Genomic DNA, 24,812 nt, shown 5'->3' on the forward strand with positions numbered 1-24,812 from the left:
CTGCTGCTGGAAATCTCCCTCACAGCTTGATGTGACCACATTCACACCTCACAGTAGGTATGGTGCTTTTTGAGATGTGGACCGTGTTACATTGGCAAAATAAATGCTGCTGACATACATTAATCAGTATTCAAAAAATAGGTTTAGTGCTGAACTGGCTTTATGCATTACTAGATTTAATCTATTCAAAGAGAAGCTGGCTATATGTGATAAACTAAAGTTTTTTTTGAAAGCATGTATAGTAAATATTAACTAAAACATCTGTTCGTTTTTACTTTTGTTGTGATGAAGCAAAACTAAAGATTAAAGTGTGTAATGTAATTTGTGCAATAATTTGACTTTGTGCCATTATTGGGGCAAGTACGGTAATAGGTCTGTCACTATAAATTCTGAAGCTACAGTGGCCCAAAAAAGTATTTAGACAATTAAATCAGGTTTTAAAATGAATGAATGTTATTGAATTACACTAGTTCAAACGTTTATGGTCGGTAATTATGTTTTTGAAAGGTGCTTTTATGCATACATTAAGAAAACAGTAATCACAGTAGTAAAACATTAATATTGTAAAATATTACTATTTAAATTAACTATTTTCTACTTGAATATATTTTAAAATGATGGCAAAGCTGAATTTTCAGCAGCATTACTCCAGTCTTTAGTGTCACATGATCCTTCAGAAATCATTCTAATATGCTGATTTGGTGCTCAAGAAACATTTATTATCATTATCAATGTTAAAAACAGTTGCACTTTATTCAGGTTTGTTTGATGAATAGAAAGTACAAAAGAACAGCATTTATTTGAAATAGAAATCTTTTGTTACTTTATAAATGCTTTGACTGTCACTCTTGTATTCTGTATTCTGTATTCTTGCTGAATAAGTTTTTTTTTTTTTTTAATCCTACTGACCCCAGAACTACTACTACTGAATAGTAGTATATATAAAAATACTAAACCAAATTTATTTATATCACACACATGCTTGTTTGTTAGGTTAGTGTCCTTATTTAAAGTGACGAACTACACCTGTGTTAACTTAAGGGCAACTTAAGGGCTCACTTTATATTCACTAAAATCACTGTGATAACTGTTAGTTAAAAATAATTGCAGAAATATTTCATAAGAGTGAAACTGGGTCTGAAAAAAGGTCCAGCAAAATTTACTTGCAGGTGCCACTTGGTTTGATATTTTATTGTCACCGAAATTTGGCCATTTTTAGGTGTGACATTTTCAAGTGTCCAAATACATTACTGTATGCAACTATAGTGTATGTGTTTGCATCAGCTGTATTTGTGAATGTGCAGATTGCTGTGAATATGTGTCTGTGTGTTTGATTTCCTTCAGGCTTTGCTGAAAGCTGCACATTTGCCTTGTGCTCATATGTAGGTCAGTGCTGCTCAGTTTTGCCTGACATTTGAGCAGTGTTGGGGAGTAACTAGTTACATGTAACGGCGTTACGTATTATTTCTTATGATTTTAAATCTGCATTGGACTTCAAAAAGGCGGTTCTAAAGTTTGATTTTGTGGTGAATGTGTTCAAATTTGATCATCTTAATTCAAGTGATGAAGGATTTTGAAAGTCTGACAGTGTTGAGCACTACTGTAAGGTTAACCCTGCATGGTGTAAATGTTTGAAAATGATTAACAGTTGCAAATAAACATTCATTAGAAATGTAGAAAAGTAATCAAAAAGTAATCAAAAGTAATCAGTTACATTACTTTAATAAAGTAATTGAAAAAGTTACACTACTATTACATTTTAAATAGGGTAACTTGTAATCTGTAACCTATTACATTTCCAAAGTAACCTTCCCAACACTGCATTTGAGACTATCAATAGCATGATACTCTGAAGGCCAACAACTGTGTAATGGGAGCTATTGTGATGAGATTGTATTTCTGTGTGCTTGTGTTTATAAATCTGCTTTATGTATATTCAGTCAGGCATTGCTCACCTCAAGCTAGTCATGTAGCAACTCCCAAGTTTGCGTGTGTGTGTGTGTGTGTGCAAGAAAGATTGCTTTGGGAAGATTATTCTGGGAAGTGTCATTCATGTTAAAAACATGAGATTCTGTAATCATTTACCCTCAAATCTGTATGATTTCCTTTCTTTCATACACCACAAAAGGAGATTTTAAAGGAATAGTCCACCCAAATTTTGTGCTGAACACAAAATAAATTTTGAAGAATGTTGATGACCAGTTTTGATTCCCATTGACTTCCAATGTATTTTTATTTTATTAATTTTTTTGTCCATATGATAGACGTCAATGGGAACGGAAACATTTTAGTTACCAAAATTCTTCAAAATCTGTTTCCATAAAATGAATATGAATAGTCTCATTACAGATAATGACATGCCAAATTTGATTATGCATATGTTGTAAATATTCGATTTGAGAGCTTTGTTAGCATATGAATAATTTTTATGATCTTTTTTATATTTACAGATTCAATGTACCAGCCCACGATTCATTGTATGCAAAAGAGCAGCAAGGACATTTTGTTAAATTTCTTCTTTTCTGTTCCACAGAAGAAAGTCATACAGGTTTAAAATATAAATAATGACAGAATTGTGAACTATCCTTGATGTGTGCAATGCTGTGTGTTATTCTAACCATTCTGGGGATGTGAAAACATTTATACAACATAACATTCCTCCTAAAAACGTCCTCTAATTTCCATTGATAATTGCCATGTTTCAGTTTGACTTGAAATTATTAGGAATGTGAGAGCAAGATTGAGAAGAAAGGGTTACAAAAAAATGATGTAACTTCTGCTCTGACCCTCTCCTCGTCAGAGATATCTCCATGGTTACCCCCCCCCCCAACTGGAATGGGATGGAACAGCTTTGACAAGGAGAGCACGAAAGCAAGGGTGCGAGAAAAGCCCTCATTCCGTAGCACTGACTAAAATAAAATGTCTTTGTCCACATAGCTTTGCCTGCTGCTATTTGGCTTCGTTATTCAGCATTTTAATTAGACGATTCCATCCGCTTAGCCTGGGTTTGAGACTTAAAACCCAAAACTACAGCGCCAGTTCACAGACGATCAAGGAAAGACTACAGGTATGTAGAGACATATGATAAACATGTGCATGTGTGGAAGTGATGCTTTATCGCATGCTGTAGAAGTATGATTAATTTTTAGTGTAATTCATCTTCATTGTACTTTATCTTCATTCTTTGTTGTACTTCATTGACAGAACCTGCTGCACTGTTAAGTATGAGTACCGACATACTTTGATATTGGATTATGCAGCATTTCATATACTGCAGTGCACAGGTGCATTCTCATTTAGAGAATAATATTTGTCTCTCTGTTTCTCTCTTTCTATACTTTTGAGATAACACGATGCCCTGGATGTTTCTGGACTGGTTCGTCCCCGTCTATCTGCTGGTCTCGGTCCTGGTCCTGGCTGGTTTCGGAGCGTGTCTGTATTTTCTGGAGCCGGGTCTTCAAGATGCTCACAAGTGGAGCAACAAGTCACTGAGGCACCAGCCGCTGGCTCCCATAAGACAAACATGCTGCAGAGATGACGACAGCAACGCCTTGTTATGATAGGGCATGTGTGGATGCTGCAATGAGACGTTTGTGCCAAATCATACTGTATATTGATGCCACTTTATCAAAATCCATTGTCTTTTCACAGGGTTTCTATAGTTATATGCAATGATCTGCAATCAGATTACAGAGCAAAATAGTACAATACACTGCAGAACTCGATTCATTTATATTTACAAAGAATATTATTTGCATTAAACTTTGTAATCTCAACCAAATTAGATGTATTCCCCAGCTATTTCAAAACTAACCATGAAAACTGTCTCTACAGCAGTGGTTTTCAACTAGGGATCCAGAATCCACTAGGGCACTTAAAATGATTTAAAATGAACAGATGTAACCCTGGACCACAAAACCAGTCATAAGGGTCAATTTTTCGAAACTGAGATTTATACAACATCTGCAAACTGAATAAACAAGCTTTCCATTGATGTATGGTTTGTTAGGATAGGACCATATTTGGCAGAGATACAACTATTTGAAAATCTGGAATCTGAGGGTGCAAAAAAATCTAAATATTGAGAAAATCATCTTTAAAGTTGTCCAAATGAAGTTCTTAGCAATGCATATTACTAATCAAAAAATAAGTTTTAATATATTTACATTAGGAAATTTACAAAATATCTTCGTGGAACATGATCTTTACTTAATATCCTAATGATTTTTTGGCATAAAAGAAAAATCAATAATTTTGACCCATACAATGTATTTTTGGCTATTGCTACAAATATACCCCAGCGACTTAAGACTGGTTTTGTGGTCCAGGGTCACATATTATTATCAATAGAATGAATAATGATGCATTAAAATAAATTTTTACCAAAACCATTAAATTATTACACATAAAGTATTAATTTAGCTGAAAACCAGTAATTGAAATTTGGTAATTAAATTTGGGTAACCAAACGTGGTTTTTTTATGTTCAAGTTGTTGTGTACTCAGGTGATAAACCATAAAGATCTTTTGCAATGAGCCGTCTCTCAATATTTCAGCCAAAAAAAAAAAAAAGTATGTATTGCTATTCTAGCATTTATTTATTTAGCTGTTTCAGCCAGATATTTTTAGTTGCTGAAATGTCGGTGCATCATTAACAATTTATATTAATATAACATTAAATAAATTAATCTAACTTAAAAAGAAAGAAAGAAAAAATAACCTCAATATCTATCACTGCTCTACTGGGATCATTGTATGACATAAAACAGCCATCCAGCGATGCTTCCCACACAAGTTGGCGTCAGAGTAAATTTTGGTGACATTCGGCCAAACTGGTGGAACATCCTTGACTTTTATGTGAAGGGTGTATTGTGTGAAAACACATTGCAAACAATGTACAAACAAGAGGGAATGTTTCCAGGTCATGACGGTCATGTTCCAGGTCACATTTTAGAACATGCCTGAAAAACCTGGAAAACCCATGTCCTAAGATACATACATTATACTGTGAAGTGAAGAGTAAAGTAGGGAACTCAAAATACTCAGCATGCTATTTGTCATTAGTCATTAAATAATTGTAGAAATATTGGAAACTGTGCAGCAGTTACTGACTTCTGATATAAAAAGTGCCATATTTCAAAAGCATGTTCAAGACTCGTTCTTTTTAAGAATGCTAACTAGATTTTAGTCGTATCATCTGTTGTAGATGTTTTAACTTTTGCAATGTCTTTAAGATACTAAAAAACACACTGTTCAAATTGTCTTATTAGTGGGCTAGCATTCTTTTCTGAGGCCCTGGAAGTGTTTATTAGCAGTTTATTAGTTTTAGTTATTTTCATGTGCCAGTAGTTTAGTGTCACTTAGATTATTTTTGGTCTGTAACATCTAGATTCACACCAATTTTGTCAACAAAATGCAATTGTCCCTTTAATGTGGGTTAAAATGGTGTTAAGATGTTGGTTATAATCATACTTTGGACAATCATATATAATAATGGCATTCGCAATATAGTGGATTATTGTATCATGAATTGTCACATGTTTTTTTTCCCTCTTGCAAATATTACTTTATTATATTAAACACAAACTGGTCAAGAAATCCTTCTCTTCTGCATGTTTTCACTTAATTTTGGAGTTTCACAAATTCTGCCATTTAGCGGGTATGATATGAAGAGAGTGGGTGAATGAGACAGTGGAGCTTCAGATGAGAAGAATGGAGGGAATGTAAGTCTAGTTCCCACCATTTCCTGACGCACTCTTCCCCCGTCATTCTCTCGCTTCTCTCTTCCAGTAAACAGACCACAGGATCACAGGTCAGTCATATTACATATTCTTTTCTCAATTTGATGTGCTCACTATATGCCTTAGTAGAATAATCAACCCCTTTTTCTGCATATTCAGTGAAATAACTGAAATAATTGACTTTGGAAACCATATTTAATTCTATTTATGAATTAAATATGGTCATGGTTCTCTTTATTTACAGTGAACTCGTAATTTTACTTACTATATATTTTGTTACATGCTCAAATGTTTTTTTATGAAATCTTACAGGCTGTGTTATAAACTGCAATGAACCCAAGGGAACTAGATCCAACTGGAAACATATTACCTATTGGGTCTCCCCTCAACTCACCCTCTTTGTCCTCAGCAAGACTCTCCCCAAGTCGTATACCTCTTTCTCCTTCCCCTTCCCGTCTTTCACCATGTCCAGTTACCTCAGGCTCTTCTCCCTCCCATCTCTCACCATTATCCACTTCTCCTTCTCATCTCAGTCCATCTTCTCACTTTATTTCATCGTACTCTCCTGTTCGTCTGTCTCCCTGTCCCCCTTGTGACCCATCTACCTCACCCACTAGAGTGTCCCCCTGTCCCATACCTCTTTCCCCCTCTTTTGTCTTAAAAAAGCCCATCCATATTTCCTCCTTCAGTCAGACCGGGCAAAACTTGGAACATCAGAACCTGATTGATAGTTCTCCACAAAGGTATGTTTCACTCAGTAGAGACGTTTTCAAACTTTTTGATGCCAAGGATTCCCAAATTTGCAGATCCCATCATGAGGAACCTCCTTCCTAAAATATAAAGACTCGTTTTTTTCCTGTGTGAGAAACAATGATACTTTAAAGCATTGCATTTTGTAAAATTAAATACTAATATACAATAATACATAATATTATAAACTAAATACTAAAAAAATTCTATCAAAGCAAATAATTAAAATTAATTGGTGTTAAGTTGAGTGTTTATTTTTCTCTCCACTATATTTGATACAAAAACCTAATGTGAAAAGTTTTCAGTTAAATTAAAACTTATTTGTACAAAATTGTAACTCTAAATATCATTACAAAACACAGTTTTACAGTTAACTTTTAAATCCTTAAAAATACATTTAAAAAAAATTCTATGGATTCCCTATAATCCTGTTGCGCCCCCAGGGGGTCCCTAGATGCCAGTTTGAGAACCCCTGTCCCAATATACTACATTATCTTGTGTCATTTCCTAATATTACATATTGCGAATGTCTTTAATTTTACAATATTTGACTCTGTTGAAAAAATCTGACTATAAAAAACGTCAGTTTATTCATCATACTTAATGCTACCTTGTCCATTTTGACTGTTCTGTGTTCTACAGCATCATCAATACAGTGGATACATCCCTAAATTCACCACAACTGAAGTCAGTCAAGACTACTTCTCAATTAGACACAACAATTAGAGTGCTACCAACTGACGAAAACAAACCATTACATTCTGCTGATATACGCGGTAAAGCAAGGCCAGTAGAAAACAAAATGTCTAGATTCATGCCCATTTTATCCGCTGAGAGAAGCGTGAGATCAATCCCCATATCCAACACGAGGGGTCAAAAAAAGCAAACTGGCCTACAACAAGATCCATTCAGACCTCCACAGCAGGATAAACTAAAGCAAAATTCGAACATCTGTTGCAGGGGAGTTACCAAGTCTTCAATGTCTGAAAGCTTAAGCCCTAAAAACCTCAGACATGTTGAAAAAAATGCATTCAGACCACAAAATTTAGCTAGCTATCAAAAGAAGCGCCAATCCCAAGACCCTACTCTAGTTCGAATCCGGCTTGGATTGATTAAAACAGGCAGGATTATAAACTCTGGTGCCCAGTTTTCTAATCTGGAGAAGATCAAGAAAAGCAGTGAAGGGAACAACCCACAAATTCAGAGCGATGGACATCCTGCTGTTTCGGAGAAGTTAAAACAACCTGTTCGTTCAAAGACAATGTTAGGGGCAGCCAAGCAGATAATAAGACCCACCATGATGTGTGAGAGGAGCTGTGGGAAACCTCAAAACCACCCACAAGTTTCAGCTGAAAGAACAAGACAACTCTCCACACAGTCAGCACTTACAAATCCAATCTCATCACCTAAAAGTATCACAAACCAAAAGGATATTTTTCAAGAACTGGACAATGTAAGTTCTCCAAAGGAATACAGTGCACTGGTTTCATCCAACTCAGAGCTTCAAGACAGAGCTTCAGAGGACTGTAATGCAACCAATGATCGTTCTCATGAAAGTAATATGATGATGAACTCTTCCCAACAGAATCAAACCAGTGCTAATGACAACCAAGAGTCTAAACCAAAGATCAGGCCTCAGTCTGCAGCTTCTGAAACAGACACCGCTGTCATCACATCCCGCTACAGTAAAACATCAGGTCAGTGCAGCCAGATGAGCTGCTTCCAGTTCCCTTTGAAGAGTCACAGATCATCCACTGAATGCGGTCAGCTGAGCCGAATCTGTAGACCTGTGATCAAAAGAACATCTGACAGTAGACCTACATACTTCAAAACTCCTCAGGCATGGAGAAGATCTTCCTCAAACCAAACAGGGAACACGAGAAGGAATGGCAGCATTTCATCCCAAAATAGATGCAGCTTTTCGGATTCAGATTCTTCTAAATCCTCTTCAAGCGAAGCGACCTTGCATGAAGATAACAGATTTGCAAGAAGATACAGAGGCTCGCGGTTATACAAAAAGTGTGCGACTAGTTGTCCATCTAAATTTGTTGGAGAGAAACGCTATGCAGCTGTTCACCCGGACCTCTCGGACAGCCCAAACACACACACAAACTCTGAAATGCTGAAATGTTCCATGGCTGGATGGATGCCGCAGTGTCCATTCACTCTAGATCAACAACAAGAGTCCAAACACACACTTCATTCTACAGACTGTGAGAGATTTCAAGACATAAACTCCTCGTGGTTAACAGACCAAGAAGACCCCCCACCAGTACAGCCATCTGTAGTCGCAGACATGAGGAGTGGAGCAGACTTAGAGTCCTGTCTTGAAGAATGCATGTCTACAGGTGAGTGCAAAGCTAAGTTACTGGAATTGCATTAAAAGGATTGTATATAAAGCTGCTTAAAGACATGAGAATCCCAAATAGCATGTACTGTATATACATAGCGGCATTGTTTAAATTTAGTATATAAACAGCCTAGGCATGTAAAGTATCACGCATCAGGGAGGAAAACTTGAACTTGTAATTAAATGTTTGGGCAAGAAGCACAGTTAGTATTTTGATGTTTAGGGTTAGAGATTTGAACCAGCCCTTAAGCCTATTAAAATTTGTACTTAAGTGCACAATATGATACTTTAATTTGATACCTTAAATCATGTGGTTAAACCAAAACACCTTTGTAACCATATAACAACATGGTAAAAATCACCTAGAACACCTTAGAAACTGCACTGCAACGTTAAAAAAATGCACCTTAGGTCCTTAGGAACTAAATAGCAATGTGCTAAAAATCACACTAAATACTTTAGCAACATGCTACAAAATCACTCAGAACACTTTAGCAACAATGTGCACTTAGAACCTTGCCACATAGCAATGTGCTAAAAATAACAAGGAGCACTTTAGCAAATACTCGCAACATGCTAAAAATAATTCAGAACACTGTGCAATTTGCAATCAGCCCCATAGCAATGTGCTAAAAATCACCCAGAACACCTTAGCAGTTGCACAGCAACATGCTAAAATCACTCAGAACACCTTTGCAACTGAATCGCACTGACCTGGCATGAGCGAGCACTTGCATTTTCATCAGGAAAATTTTGAATGGAATACTACTACTAATACTAGGCTACTAATGGAATGCTACTAGCCTGTAACTCTAATATGAATTCATACAACATTAATGATCTCTACAGTCAGCTCTTTGGGATCATGTAACATAAACACTGGTGATTAATGTGACGTCAGTGTCCAAAAGGGACAATGCTATATAATATATATCACCAAATAAATATAAGGTCAAGTCAAAAAGGCTTGTGGTAAATCAGTTTTTTTAAATACTCAATATGTATCTAGAGATCTGAACCATATAAACCCTAATATGTGAGTGTTTGCTGAATATAAGCCATGATACTGTATATAGATGACATTGGACAAACTGTAAATGGTATAGTGTGCAAAATAGGGACTCTGCCTTATCATCAAGCACAGGCCTGTCTAAACATAGTGAGATAACCCAGTTATGAGGTAAAAGACACACTGAGGCTCAACGGCACTTCGGTGGCCACTGAATACGCCACAAACACTTCACATGTGAAGAGAGTGCATAAGACAAGCAGGCAGTCGTGAAATGTGAGTAGTTTTGATGACATAAAATGCGCAATCTTAAATTCATCAAAATTAATCTTTTGTTTTGTACAGTTATGTGGTATTGTGAGTTTAAGTTGATATAAAACCGACTTTATTTACATAATATGATGTATTTCAGGATATTCAATGAGGACAAAATGTTGGATGGAACAAGGTGGTTGGAAAATTAGAGGACTCGATGACGTCAGCAGAACGGAATAGATGTTAGTTGATAGTTATTATTATTATTATTATTATTATTATTAATTATTTTGCTCCAAACATTGATTTATATATATATATATATATATTCTTTTGATTATCATATATTTTCTAACCGAAAAAAAAATTCCTTAAGGAAAGTCATTGTATATCACGTTGTTTTACACTATTCACCAGTCCTGTTTTTAATCATTAGCCACTGTAATAGCCTAGTCTAATTATTCTGCTTGATACAACATGCATTGTAATGTTTAATATAAACATATCTACAAATGTAGCTTACTAAAGCAAACATAGACAAACGGCAACGATTTAAATAGCAGAGTGCCGGAAAAATATCAAAAATCACCTAGCGACCCCAATCCCTAATTTCAGTTTGACCCGTGCACTGAGCATGCGCACTGCATCACCCAGTCTCCCGTTAGTTTCCTTGGTAACAAAAAAATGGGTGGAGGAAGGATTGAGGTGCATCGAGCTGCGAATAGAAAGGCGAGAGACGGGGTGAAAGAAAGAGGGAGAGAGGTACCTGAACACATGATCATTCCCTAACGTCTGTCCAACTCCTGCCTTAGTTTACTTATACTTCAATAGACTGTAAAACAGCGAGAGGCAGAAAAAGGACGAAAAATAAAACATATCCTTCGATCGCTACAAAAACACGGATCGGTAAGTTTCCCTCTGATTATTATACGAATCCTTTTGAGGTAAAAACATGATGGAACAAACGGGGAGGGTAATGTGTGTATGTTTGCCTTCCCGTCCTTTAAACTGTCAGTAGCGTTTAAAATGCCATTAATACTAATATTATTCTCTATTGAAAGACGCACATCATTGTCGCTTTGAAGGAAACCTCTCATGTTATGTGTTGGTGTTTAAAGAGTGTCTTGGTGCGTGAGAAAGGTCCAACCATGGGTGATTAATCCGATAAAGAGATTTGTTGAGTGGCCTCTGTAAATTCATTATTTGTTGCTGATTTTGGGTGGCATGTGTGTTAATATAGGCCGACAACTCAGTGGAGCATTTGAAGTGGACTAGGCTGGGAAATAGGAGCACTAGATCACAATAGCATACAAAGGATTTGTAAAACAAATTATTCACTGATGTATAATCTTTGTGGTTTTCCTCAGCAAATCCTATTGTTTCTAAACAACAACATATTGTAAATGCAAAACAGAGTAGAGTGGGGTAAGCTGTACCACTTTTTTTTTTTTACTTATGTTGTCCTTTAGGCAAAAATAAATGTGGCTTAAAGGGATAATTCACCAAAATTTTAAAATTCTGTCGTCATCATTTACTCACCATCCACTTCCAAACCTGTATGAGTTTATTTCTTGTGCTGAACACAAAAGAAGATATTTTTAAAAAATTTGGTAAACAAACAGTTGATGATAGCCATTGACTTTTAGTCAAGTGTAGGTAAAACTAATATTTCTATATTGTAAGATTTATGCTGTGCAGTGTAATTTGAAAATATATAGCAGCATATGTAACAGAGTCATAGATATGCTGCTTCACAACACAAAATAAACAGTGATCCACATACGTATGTTGTCATATTAGAGATTAAATTGGAAATGACATTTCAAATAAAAATATTATCATAACAAATATTAATATAAACAAAACAATTTTAAGTCATATTTTGCTGCATATTATTTGCAAAAGCTTCATATTCAGAATATGTGAATGTAGTTTATAGAACTTACATTTAAAATGATATTATCATAACTAATATTCATATAAACATAATTATAGTAGAATGTATTTTGCTGCATACGATTTGCATTTTAAAGTTTAATATTCAGAATATTTGAATGTAGTTATATACTGATTACATTCAAATAAAATTTGTATTATAATAATATTAATATAAATAAAAACGGATGATTTTAAGTCATATTTTGCTTTACATTATTTTCATCTAAAAGTTCACTATTCAGTATATTTAAGTAGTTAAATACTACCTTCAAATAAAATAAATAATACAAATAAAGTAAAAAATGATAATTTGCAGCACCTTAAATATATGATCACATAAATCTACTTTACTAGATTTAATGGCGGCACAGTGTAGCATTTATAGTGAAATAACATTTTGCCTGATTAAATGTATTGATTGTTTATGATTCACTCTTTCACACAGAAATGTCAGAAAGTGTGCCCCCTGAAGTGAGACCCAAACCTGCCGTCCCAGCTAAGCCATCTCATGTGGCCCCGCCTTCTAGCGTTCCCTTTGTGCCTTCACCCCAAGGAACGGGGGGTGAAGGTCAAGGGTCAGGTCGAGGATCTGCATTGCTTGGATACATCGGAATAGACACCATCATCGAGCAGATGCGGAAGAAGACCATGAAGACAGGCTTTGACTTCAACATCATGGTGGTTGGTGGGTGGGAGAGCAGTTTGTTCACATTTACTTTTTACTTTTTTCACTTTCTTACCATTTCCCCTCTTTCTCTCTCTCTCTCTCTCTCTCTCTCTCTCTCTCTCTCTCTATCTCCAGGTCAGAGTGGTCTTGGGAAGTCTACTTTAGTGAATACTCTCTTTAAGTCACAGGTGAGCAGGAGGAGCACAAACTGGAGTCGTGACGAGAAGATCCCAAAAACTGTTGAGATTAAATCTGTATCTCATGGTAAGAGCATACTGATCATGTGACTTCTAAACATTTAACTGTGTCTCATTGTGTCAAGGATTCACAACAGCATCCGTTGCTTGTTCAAGGAAACCTTTTAAGCACTGGTTGCTAAAGGACAGACCTTTCACTTGACAGAAATAGACATCATGGACTAATTAAGAAAGACTCATTTAGTTACTGCTGATGTAATCAACACACCAGGGCCTGTAGCACAGTGGCGACCTAAAGCATATGTGCTTTTGAGTAAGATGTGTCTAGACTGGCATGTGTTGTGCCCAGGCAAAGTTAGGAGGCCAGCTGTTGGTGAATCCCCTATAGGTAAGTGAACAGCTGGCAAACTAAATGATATCATATGTATCCAAATGGTGTTCAGAAAAAGGCTAGATATTTATTTCTTATTGACGTTGTGAGATATTTTTCTTATGGTGTTTGAAATGTAGGTGTAAAATAGGTGTCAGGTGGGAAATGTTTTAAATCATCATGACATTGTGTCTAGATAAACATGTCTGACTTAAAAAAATAGTTAACCCATGTAACGTAGTTTAGATAAGGAAGGAAGAAATCAGGGTCATCTTTACTGAGGCTCGTGATCTTTATCGAACGTTTCAGAGTTCCAAAACAAAGTCACGCCCACTGCGCTTCAAATAAATTCAGTCCCAAAATAAATAAATCCATGGGCAACTCTCCAGAGCATTTGACACACACACACACACACACACACACACACACACACACACACACACACACACACAACACACACACACACACACACGAGTCCTCAGTCAGTCTCCCTTCTCTCGCTTCCTGTTTCCTGGTGGCTTTTAACCGGTCTCTCCACGCCAATTACTGCAAGCAGACACAGGTGATTGTCATTTTGCACTTAACCTACTTACCGCTCATCTTCAGTCCCTCTCTACTGCTGCAGACACCTCTCTGGACCACGACCCCCTTTCCACATACCCCCACCGCCTGACTCAGGCCACTGCAGGGGTGCGTGGCTGAACAGAGAGTGAATTCCCATCCCAGGAGATAATAGCGGAGGGTGAGAACGGCCCACCTGATCGCCAAGCATTCTTTTTCAATGGTGCTGTACTTCGTCTCTCTCTTAGAGAGCTTCTGACTGATGTGCAGCACCGGCCGCTCCTCTCCCTCTATCTCCTGGGACAGGACCGCTCCAAGCCCTCTATCCGACACTTCCGTCTTTAGCAAAAAAGGGTGAGAAAATCAGCAGAATGGAACAGCAGTCCGCCACACAGAGCAGCCTTTACCTGGGTGAAAGCCTGCTGACACAGCTCCGTCCACTGGACCGGATCTGGTGCTTCCTTTTTATTGAGGTTATTCAGTGGGCTGGTGAGGTCGGAATAATTAGGCTCAAACCTTCTGTAATATCCCCCCAGCCCCAGGAACTGGCTCACCTCCTTTTTGGTCTTGGGTCTTGGGCAGGTTGCAACTGCTCCCGTCTTACTAATTTGGGGATGCACCTGTCCGTGACCCAAGTGGAAGCCCAGACACCTGATCTCCACAGCCCAACCGCACACTTCTTGGGGTTGGCCATCAATCCGGACAGTCTCAGCGCTCCCAGGACAGCACGCAGATGCCCCAAATGACACTGCCAATCATTACTATAGATGATAATGTCATCCAGATAGGTTGCGGCATATGCAGCATGTGGCCGGAGAATCATGTCCATGAGACGTTGAAAAGTGGCCAGTGCCCCGAACAACCCGAAAGGAAGCATAACAAATTGGTGCAATCCAAATGCCATTGTGGACGCTTTTTTTTCTTTGGATATGGGCGATAAGGGGATCTGCCAATACCCTTTAGTTAAATACAGTGTCAAACAAAATCAAGCTGTACCAAGCCGATAAAGCAATTCATCAACCCACGGCATTGGATATGCATCAAATTTCGACACAGCATTCACCTTGCGATAATCCACACAGAATCGTCCGTTTTTGGCACTAAAACTATCTGGCTTGCCCAATTGCTGTGGGATTCTTCTACTACCCCCATGTCTAGCATCGCCTCTAATTCAGTCTGAACCACATTTTTTGCGTTCAGGTAAAAGATACGGCCAGCTGCGCACCACCACGCCCGGCTTGGTCTAAATATGGTGCTGAATGAGATTTTTTCAACCAAGCAGGGGCGAGAACACGTTTGCAAATTCTGCTTAACCTAGCTACATCAGTGAGCTGTGAAGGCGAGAGGCGATCTCCTCCTGGGGACAGAGCAAGAGATTGAACTTTGGTGCTCACTTCTGGCCCAAGATCTTCCTCTCCGCTCACTGCCATCACTAACAACACTGACTCCGCCTCAGTCCACTTTTTAAGGAGGTTGAGGTGATATATCTGATGTGCCCCCCTCCTGCACATTCGAACCACCTCATAATTGAGATCCCCAACTCGCCGTGTGACCTCAACAGGTCCTTGCCACTTGGCGAGTAATTTAGAGCTAGACGTAGGAAGCAATAAGTACCTTATCTCCTGGTGCAAATTCACGTAGTCTGGTTTCCCTGTTGTACAGCCGGCTCTGTTTGTCCTGGGCCTGTAACAAATTCTCTATAGAGAGCCACCTCAAAGTGTGGAGTTTTGTTCTCAGGTCCAGCACATACTGAATTTTGTTTCTGAAGGTCCGTCCTCCCAAGTTTCTCTCAGGATATCCAACACCCCATGGGGCTGACGTCCATAAAGAAGCTCAAAGGGGGAAAACCCTGTGGAGGTTTGTGGAACCTCTCGCACAGCGAACAAGAGGGGTTCCAGCCATTTGTCCCAATTTTTGGCATCTTTGTGAACGAACTTTCGAATCATGGTTTTTAATGTGTGATTAAATCGTTCCACCTGGCCGTCTGTTTGTGGGTGATAGACGCTGGTGCAAATCTATTTAATGCCCAATAATTCTTAGTTCACATAATGTTCGTGACATAAACGCCGCGCCTTGATCAGTGAGAATCTCTTTCAGGATTCCCACTCAGGAGATCAAACGAAATAGTGCGTCCACTACGCTTTTTTGCGGAAATGCTGTGGAGTGCCACTGCCTCTGGGTATTGTGTTGCATAGTCCAGCAGCTCTAATGCAAAGCGATGCTCATGTGCAGATCATTCTAATGGCCCGATGAGGTCCATACCAATTCTTTCGAAGGGGAATCGAAGGATTTACCAGCTAACATTCACAACAAGCCGTGAACCACATGCACACATTCTCGTGAATGCCAGGCCAAAAGAATCGGGTCATGAGACGATTTATTATCGTTGCCTGTCCAAAATGTCCTGCCATAGGATTACAGTGAGCCGCCTGGAACAGACGGCTTTTTGGTACTAATAATTGGGTTGTATATTGTTTTGTCTTGAGTGTCTTGTGTCAACCTATCTTTTAAAATAGCAAAATATGGATAGGAGAGGGGACGAGCAGGTTGGAGAGGTTGACCGTCGATGGACTGAACCTGTTCAAAAGCATGTTTTAATGTCTCATCCTGAGACTGTTCCAGGGGAAAATCATCATGCTGTGCCAAGGGTCCCGGTTCAGCCTCTCCCACCTGTGTGACCACCCACCCTCCCATGTTCTCTCTTCCCACAACAGACATCCACACATAAATATCCCAATAATTCACTAAACGGGGGCCAATTTGTTCCCAAAATTAGTGGATGTCGGAGGCACGGGTTAACTGCAACCACTACACTGTGATTTTGTCCCCGAAATTGAATAACAGTGGACATTATCGGATATTCCACCACATTCCCGTACACACACCATACCTGAACCATGCAGCTTTTATCCAGTGCCTCGGGCTGAATCAGGCTTTGATCAATCGTGCTCTGGTTACATCCTGAATCCACCAAAGCCTGATAAGTAACCCCTTAATACTCACAGGTATTTGGTATAAGCCAGCTTGATTGGAGGCAGCCTGTGGGGCGTCTGGGACCCGGATCCAGTGTCCCAACCTCCATCACTGGGCACCTGTCAATAAAATGCCCCGGATCCCCACAGCGCCAACAGGCCGGCCCAGACCTCCCCGCCACCCTAGTGGTAAGAAGTGGGTCAAGGGATTGATGTGGAGAGAGCAGGGGAAAATGAGCTGACGTGGCACCAGCACTGTCCATCCTCACCTCCCTGGGCGGTGCTCCCAAGGGAGTAGAGGGAGGACAACCAGGGGAGGAGAGAGAGAGAGAGGCAGCTGGAAGGGATTTGCCGACCCCTGGGCACGCCACCATCTGGTCCTCCGCCAGTTGAATGGCCAGGTCCAGTGACGTCGGGCGGTGGCACTGGACCCACTCTGTCTTCCTTGGGAGACAGGCGATAAACTGATAAACCAGTACCACACGGTCGATGATCTGCTCGATGTCGCTTCCCATAGCCAACAGCCATTTGCAGCATGCGCTAGAGCTGTTGAGCCATCATGAAGGGCCGGCCGCTCTCACCCAGATGTTGCTCTGGGCTCAGGCCGACCTGCTGCAGGATGGCTCTTTTCAGGTCGTCAAAGACCAGGAGGTTCTTTACAGGCAGTTGCTGGGCTGCCACTTGTGCCTCTCCTGAGAGAAGTGGAATGAGGCACAATAGCCAGTGGTCTCGTGGCCACCCACATGCCTCTGCTGATTTCTCAAAGAGATAGATGAAGGCCTCGGGGTCGTCCTGCGGCCCCATCTTATTCAGAGGCACATGAGTGGGTGTGGCTGGGTTTGGTGGTGGAGCCCCTCCTGCCTGAACCTCCGGGTCTATCCAGCTCTGGAACAGCTTGCGGTCCTCCTGTTGTGCCTGGACAAGGGCATGGAAACTACGCTCCTGGTCGTCCCGCATGTCCAGCAGCGCCTGATGGTGTTCCTGCTGGAGTCCCACAAACGACTGGATAACCTCTGCAAACGGCGAACTTGACAGGGACTGCACGACAGTGGCACCATCCCTTCTTCCTTCCCGGGTTTCGGCACCAGTGGAAAGTAGTTCAGATAAGGAAGGAAGAGGTCAGGGTCAGCTTTACTGAGACTCGTGATCTTTATTGAACATTTTCACAGTTCTAAGGCAAAGTCGCGCTCACTGTGCTTCAAACAAACTCAGTCCCAAAATAAATAAATCCACGGGCAGCTCTCCAGAGCATTCGACACACACGTGTCCTCTGTCAGTCTCCCTCCTCTCACTTCCTGTTTCCCGGTGGCTTTTAATCAGTCTCTCCATGCCAATTACTGCAAGAAGACACAGGTGATTGTCATTTTGCACTTACTGACCTACTTACTCACCATTCGTTTCCCATCCCTCTGTCCCGCTGCAGACCTCACTGAACCACGCCCCCTCGCCTCAACCCAAAAATCACAACTTATCATTTAATCACCTTCATGTCGTTCTAAATCCATAAGACTTTGGTTAAACTTCAGAATAAGATATTTTTAATGAAACCTAAGAGGTTTCTGTACTTGCTTTGAATATCCAGGTCACCAAAACTTAGAAGATCTAAGACTTGCATTAGACCGCTTGATTCATATGGATTCATTTTACGATGCCTTTATGACCTTTTTGGATCTTCTAAGTTTTGTTTACCTGGACTTTTAGCTGACCTCTCAGGTTTCATTAAAAATATTAAAAATATCTTAATTTGTGTTATAACAGTGGTTCTCAATTCCAGTCCTGGGATACCACTGCTCTGCACATTTTGTATGTCTTCCTTATTTAACACACCTGATTCAGATCATCAGCTCGTTAGGAGGGAGATCCATGAACTGAACCAAGAGCGTCAGATAAGAGAGACATACAAAATGTGCTCAGCAGTGGTAGCCCAGGACTGGAATTGAGAACCACTGTGTTAGAACATTAAGTCTTATAATTTTGCATTCCAAAATTAGGTTTGGAATGCAAATGATAACAGAATTTTTATTTTGGGGTGAACTGCCCCTTTAAGAATGTTTCAACTGTTTTTGTCCATATAATAAAAGTCAGTGGTGTCGATTCAATACTGGACCGCATTCATGATATGGACAAAGGTGGTGTTATTTTGTGACACTGAACCACTATATCCTGTCACAGAAACAATCACTGGCTGCATTTACTGCATTTGTAGCTTGATAAATATTGATTTTGCAGTGATTGAGGAAGGAGGGGTGAAGATGAAGTTAACAGTCATTGACACACCAGGTTTTGGGGACCAAATCAACAATGAAAATTGGTGAGTATTGTGTTATTTGTGACTTCTCTGTTAAAGCCAGAGGACCGGTAGCTATTTTTAACTAATTTAGTTGTTGCATATGATCCAAAATGCCAGTGCATCCTTCATCACTGCATCTGGGAAACTGAGGACATGCATTTGTGTCAGATAAAATAAATGGGGTCAGTTGTGTGCTTAATTTTGGCTGTTACTAACTGGCATCAAAAACTGAACAAAAATGTTCCAAGTGTGAGGGTTAGTGTTTTGACTTCCAGATTTGCACTTAATTTGCACAGACAAGAATCAGATTGCTGGTAGGGATGCCAAATGTGAGTGTGTTTTGGCAGCACGCCCTCAGTGATCATATGAATCACAGTGATTTTCTTTGTCATTCAAATGCCTTAGAGAAATAGTGCTGCATTGGCTGTTGGGTGTTAATGTTGCCTTTTATGCAGCTTTTTATTCATACAGAACCAAAGCTTAAAACGATATTTCTTTTAAATTTTTCGCTTGGGGTAAAAAGAAGTTTGAAATACGTGAGCAGTGGTATACTTTTTTGCAAATATTCTGACGCCACCCATGCTGTTGAGAGAGGCATTTAGATGAATATGTAAATATGTGCTGCATGCTTTCCTCTCAATAACGAAACAAATACACAACAAAAATGACAACACTGAGAAAACAGAAGTTGATCTTATCAGAGTGATGTGGGTATGTTTGCAATAGCTCTGTAATTCAGCACTCCGGTAAAGTCACGTCATGTTTATTTATGTAGAACTTCATACAATAGATTGCTTTAAAGCAAGCGGCTTTATCATATTAAACATGAAATAACAGCATCAGTGTCACTTGGTTTCAAGTAGAATTACAACTTCAATTTCTACTAAAAAGTAACTCTCCGGTATGTGTGTTTTTACTTGTGTCTGACCAAGACGGACTGAACAGAAGAAATTAACCACTTTTCTGGAACGTTCACTTCAAGCTGTTTCAAACTCTGAACGAACTATAAACAAACTGTTTGGTCTAGTCTGGTTTTTCATTTGCTGTTTCAACGTTTCATGTACTCTAACACAGTTCTCAACATGCAACATTGTTGAATTTTTTTCCTTTGTGTTCCGAGTTGGGAGCCCATATCCAAATACATCAATGAACAATACGAGAAATTTTTGAAGGAAGAAGTCAACATTGCTCGCAAGAAACGCATCCCTGATACCAGAGTACACTGCTGCTTGTACTTCATATCTCCAACTGGACACTCGTGAGTTTGAATTACATAGGAATATTTTACTTTAGTTCATATACCATGTAAAACAGCTCACATACTTGCACCAGATTCTATCAGTATGTATTGAAGTTTATCTTTTCATCATATATGACAGCATAGTATATGATCAGCCACAGCTAATCACATACTGAATCAGCTCACATTTTGGTGCCATATTATTAACTGTAATTAACCAAATTGGTCTCTGACGAGAACACCAATAAGTTAATGGATTCTGTGTGCTTCTCTGGAGTATTAATATCTTTGAGATTTATTTTTATTATTTGTCAATAGTTGAAAAATGCTTGCAGTTGCAGCTTCATTAATTATTGAATTATTGAATATTTAATGAAATCTGAATAGTTTTTAAAACTTGCCAACGTTGTAAATGGTTACAGAGGAACAAATCGGCATCTGACGATCACACACTACCAGACTTTGAGGTCATTCTGAACACACAGATGCATGACAAATGAAAAAAAAATGTGTTAAAAAATTGGCTCAAAATATCAAACATGTTTGATATCGTCAGACTGCATAGAATCATAGTCTGTTGTTAAAAATTGGAAGTCTGTGATCATCATACTCTACATGGTTTTCTGTGGAATCTGTCATCTCAAATTTGCCGAATGGCTCTGACTTTCGACAACTTGCATCGACTTGTCCAGATTGCAGATTGGAGCAAAAATCTGGGAAAAAAGTTGTGTAGTGTATTCCAGCTGTGTAAGCCGCTGTGTTGATTTAAGACCGTGTGCGTGAGCGTTCATTCAGCTGTAATGCTTGACTGAGCTTTATTAGTCAAACTGTGAACCTCAGAAAGGCCAGTGGCCCTGTAATAAAATCTGCTTCTATCAGTCTATTAATTATATCTCGTTCCCCTTTCACAGGCTTCGCCAGTTGGATATTGAGTTCATGAAACATCTGAGTCGTGTGGTCAACATCATTCCTGTCATTGCCAAGTCGGACACACTCACTCTTGATGAGAAAACTGAATTTAAACAGAAGGTAAGAATGAAAGAGATTCACATGGTGATTCAAAATCAAGTAATTTTTCTCACGCTGATTAATTACAGTTTACGATAATCTCTTGTAGGTGAGGAAGGAGCTGGAAGCGTGTGGGATTGAGTGTTATCCACAGAAGGAGTTTGATGAAGACATGGAGGATAAGAGTGATAATGATAAGATCAGGGTAAGGGGAACTTCTCACGTCTCACATCTTGCATGCTGTTCTTTTTCACATCTCACAGCTCTCTTATCTCATCTTTCATCCCTCATCTGTTGGTCTGTGTGTTTTCACATTATGTTTGTCTCATTAAATCTGTGCATTACAGGAGGCAATGCCCTTTGCCGTGGTAGGAAGTGATAAAGAGTACCAGGCCAATGGCAAACGAATTTTGGGCAGGAAGACACCCTGGGGAGTGGTGGAGGGTGAGTAGGCAGAAGTGTTTGCTGTGTTATTTCAAACCTTTAATGCAGATTTCTGGAATTAAAAAAAAAAGTTATCTGTTTGTTTCACTGTGCCAAGCTAGATTAAAATATTTATTTTTGTTATTGTGGTTCTATTATTATAACAAAATAGATAAGTGGAGTTTTGAAACTTTTGAAACTGAAGTCAAATCCTAGAGTAATTGATGAGAACTTCCCACAGCTGGCAAACAAACCTATAATATTTGGGTCATTTTTTATACTAGGTGCATTTTCTCTCTGTTGCATTTAAAACATGGACTGAAATTGCTTCCAAGAGGATTATGTTTTAGGTTTATATGTATATTTGCACAAAATAATACAAATATGTGAACATAAGGAATTTTAATCACTTTTTCAATCAGATGACGTTCTCCAGTTCTCTCAGGTGCTATTTGTCACCTTTTGACATTTTATAAAAAATTAAATCCCAAAAGGTTACAAAACGAAACTGCATGTTTTCTGTATGTTTTCCCCCCTGTCAGTATGTACTTAGGGCAGCTTTAACAATTTAACTTGACCAAACAGTCAAATTGACAGTCAATTTCAAGGTATCTTTTTAAGATACTGTGTAGAAAGAATGAGCTATTTTACAGTAAACCAACCTTGTGTATTTGTACTTGTGTACAGTGTTGATACATATTTTCTGACAAAACACTTTTTTTTTAAATCTCTGTAGTTGAAAACCCAAATCACTGCGAATTCTCCTTACTTCGTGATTTCATGATTAGGTGATGTATAAAACCTTATTTGATATACTAATCTTAATATTATTGTATTCACTACTGTTCAAAAGTTTGGTGTCAGTAAGATTTTTTATTTTTTTTTGAAAGAGTACATTTATTCAGCAAGGAAAATGACAATAAAAACATAATGCTACAAAAGATTTCTATTTCAAATAAATGCTGTTCTTTCTATTCACCCTGAAAACATGTTTTCAACAAACAATACTAAGCAGCGTAACTGTTTTCAATATTGATAATAAAAATAAATGTTTCCTAAGCAGCAAATCAGCATATTAGAATGATTTCAGAAGGATCGTGCGACACTGAAGACTGGAGTAATGATGCTGAAAATTCAGCTTTGCATCACAGGAATAAATTTAATTTTAAGATGTACTTAAAAAATCAGTTGTAATAATATTCCACAATATTACTGTTTTTACTGTATTTTTGAACAAATAAATGCACCCTTGATGAGCATGAGAGACTTTTCAAAAACATAGAAATCTCACTGTCTCCAAATGTTTGAACAGTCAGTCATTTGTTATTTATTTATTTATTTATTTATCAATGTTTATGCTCTCTTTATATCAATATTAATAAAAAACAAAACACATTTTATATAATTCAATTTGCAGGCTTTATATTAAAAATAATAATAATAATAAATAACAGTGACTCAACACAAATAATATTGTTATAATACACTCAGGTCTCACCTCCAGGACCTGAAGGAGGTCACTCATAACATCCACTACGAGACGTACCGTGCCAAGAGGCTCAACGATAATGGAGGTCTACATCCCATCTCCTCCTCTGGCCAAGACACACAAGAAAGCAACCTGTGAGGAAACAAATGAGCGGCATAGTAAGGATGCGAGAGAAAACCAAGATTCATCTTGTAATAATTCAGCTGTGCGTGCTCAGAAGATTTCATCGCTGTGGAGGTTTTGTCTTTATTCTCCTTTTAACCCTTTGTGGAACTTGTCATCATCTCTTGTTGCATAACCTTTGAAAATAAGAAAAAGCCTTCCCCAGTTGCTCACTCTGCTGACTTTAGTGAGCGAGTTTGCTCGTGATAATCATGTTCAGGTCTAACATGATGGTAAATAGCCTTGTGCTATAGCATTTGTAATTGGAAATTGCCCAGTGTTGGCATATCACTTGCTCTGTCCTCTACTACTGGAACCTATACTGCCACTGCAGTCTGCAGCTTAATGGGCCTTATTTATTCAAACATTTAGCACACCTTTAGTACCTATGCCAATTAAACATACTCAAGTTATGTGTAAGCCTACTCAATTTTAACACGCAAGTGTTTTAATAAGTATTTAATTTTCTTTGGCCCTGTAAGAGTACAGCAGTGTTTCTTTAAGTACATTAGATTCTCTAGTACTAACTTTTTACCATTGCTGTGTATCTCTGCCAAAACAAGTCTCAGAGGACTTTAAAGTGACCACTGAAGCATATTCCTACAGATCATTCCAAGCAGGTACAGCAGTTTAAATGCATGCCAGGATTTACAGTGGCTAATGTGTTTAAATAAACTTCAGGAGGAAACTGAAAGAACGCTGATTAAAAATGATCAGTGCCTTTAACAAATCAAGAGTTATGGTTTTGAGGTTTTTCTTCAAGAACATTTTGTATGGACACCCCATGTTTGTGTGAATGAGTATGAAAATTACAAAGCTTTCTCAAAGTTTTGCATATGGTAATAGTGATTTCTGTCTTCAAATGTGATGGAATTGTTATTTTCATTTCCCATGTGTGCCAGTATTTCCAATTGTGTGTATATGTGTAATTACTTCTACATTCCATCTCACAATATCACTTCACAGAACATTATATATGTAGGAAGTCTACACATACTGATCCTAAATCAGTTAATCTTTTTCATATCACATTTAATTAATGCTGGTGTGGAATAATAAAACACCTTTGAACAATAATTATGAAATGTTATTTATATTGTATTTATGTTTTATTTATTATGATGCTTATGTTTTAATTTAATAAAGATGTTTGCCATAATTGCCTTGACTTCTTTCGGGTCCAAACACAACTCGGTTTACCAGATGTCTTTTCAGTTCAGTTCATGTTAGTGATTTGTTTCAGTTGTATTGAATAGAACAGAAACAGAGACTGTCATCTCGGCATTTCCCACATTTTGCCTGTAGAGGGAGCTGTATGACTAAAGACTAAACCGAGTCAGTATTCACAGAGTCCAGTGAGTGGCGCGATTCTGAATCGCCACAGAGTTGCC

The 24,812-nt window shown here is 38.6% G+C and overlaps 2 protein-coding genes across 7 annotated transcripts; both read left to right on the forward strand.

The window, feature by feature from the left end:
• Positions 1-5,676: 5,676 nt before the first annotated feature.
• LOC107692184 (uncharacterized) lies at positions 5,677-8,401 on the forward strand. Its single transcript, XM_016491143.1, has 4 exons — positions 5,677-5,811; positions 6,053-6,483; positions 7,133-8,187; positions 8,331-8,401. The coding sequence occupies exons 2-4, from the start codon at positions 6,071-6,073 to the stop codon at positions 8,399-8,401; spliced, it is 1,539 nt and encodes a 512-aa protein (XP_016346629.1). The 5' UTR covers positions 5,677-5,811; positions 6,053-6,070.
• Positions 8,402-8,497: 96 nt separating this feature from the next.
• On the forward strand, positions 8,498-24,536 carry LOC107692148 (neuronal-specific septin-3-like). 6 transcript variants are annotated; one of them, XM_016491091.1, is made up of 11 exons: positions 10,066-10,125; positions 10,262-10,346; positions 12,488-12,727; positions 12,845-12,973; positions 19,039-19,120; positions 20,220-20,357; positions 21,251-21,368; positions 21,457-21,552; positions 21,695-21,791; positions 22,507-22,558; positions 23,262-24,536. In XM_016491091.1, exons 3-11 carry the CDS (start codon positions 12,490-12,492, stop codon positions 23,395-23,397), a joined length of 1,086 nt encoding a protein of 361 aa, XP_016346577.1. In that variant the 5' UTR covers positions 10,066-10,125; positions 10,262-10,346; positions 12,488-12,489; the 3' UTR covers positions 23,398-24,536. The 6 variants fall into 6 exon arrangements, with proteins under 6 accessions (XP_016346574.1, XP_016346573.1, XP_016346578.1 ...); XM_016491088.1 differs by lacking the exons at positions 10,066-10,125; positions 10,262-10,346 and adding an exon at positions 8,498-8,838 and having other exon boundaries at positions 23,275-23,355; XM_016491087.1 differs by lacking the exons at positions 10,066-10,125; positions 10,262-10,346 and adding an exon at positions 8,501-8,838.
• Positions 24,537-24,812: the final 276 nt, after the last annotated feature.

Source organism: Sinocyclocheilus anshuiensis, unplaced genomic scaffold (assembly GCF_001515605.1).
Source record: "Sinocyclocheilus anshuiensis isolate Anshui unplaced genomic scaffold, SAMN03320099.WGS_v1.1 scaffold322, whole genome shotgun sequence".
Lineage (NCBI taxonomy): Eukaryota > Metazoa > Chordata > Actinopteri > Cypriniformes > Cyprinidae > Sinocyclocheilus > Sinocyclocheilus anshuiensis.

Excerpts from the sequence above, each read along its gene's own strand:
- LOC107692184 (XM_016491143.1), top strand. The coding sequence starts at position 6,071 with ATGAACCCAAGGGAACTAGATCCAACTGGAAACATATTACCTATTGGG. Across the intron at positions 6,484-7,132 it reads ATTGATAGTTCTCCACAAAG|CATCATCAATACAGTGGATA; the intron begins GTATGTTTCACT and ends TGTGTTCTACAG. Across the intron at positions 8,188-8,330 it reads CCGCTACAGTAAAACATCAG|GCATGGAGAAGATCTTCCTC; the intron begins GTCAGTGCAGCC and ends AAAACTCCTCAG.
- LOC107692148 (XM_016491087.1), top strand. The coding sequence starts at position 8,610 with ATGCTGAAATGTTCCATGGCTGGATGGATGCCGCAGTGTCCATTCACT. Across the intron at positions 21,369-21,456 it reads AAACTGAATTTAAACAGAAG|GTGAGGAAGGAGCTGGAAGC; the intron begins GTAAGAATGAAA and ends AATCTCTTGTAG. Across the intron at positions 21,792-22,506 it reads ACCCTGGGGAGTGGTGGAGG|TTGAAAACCCAAATCACTGC; the intron begins GTGAGTAGGCAG and ends AAATCTCTGTAG.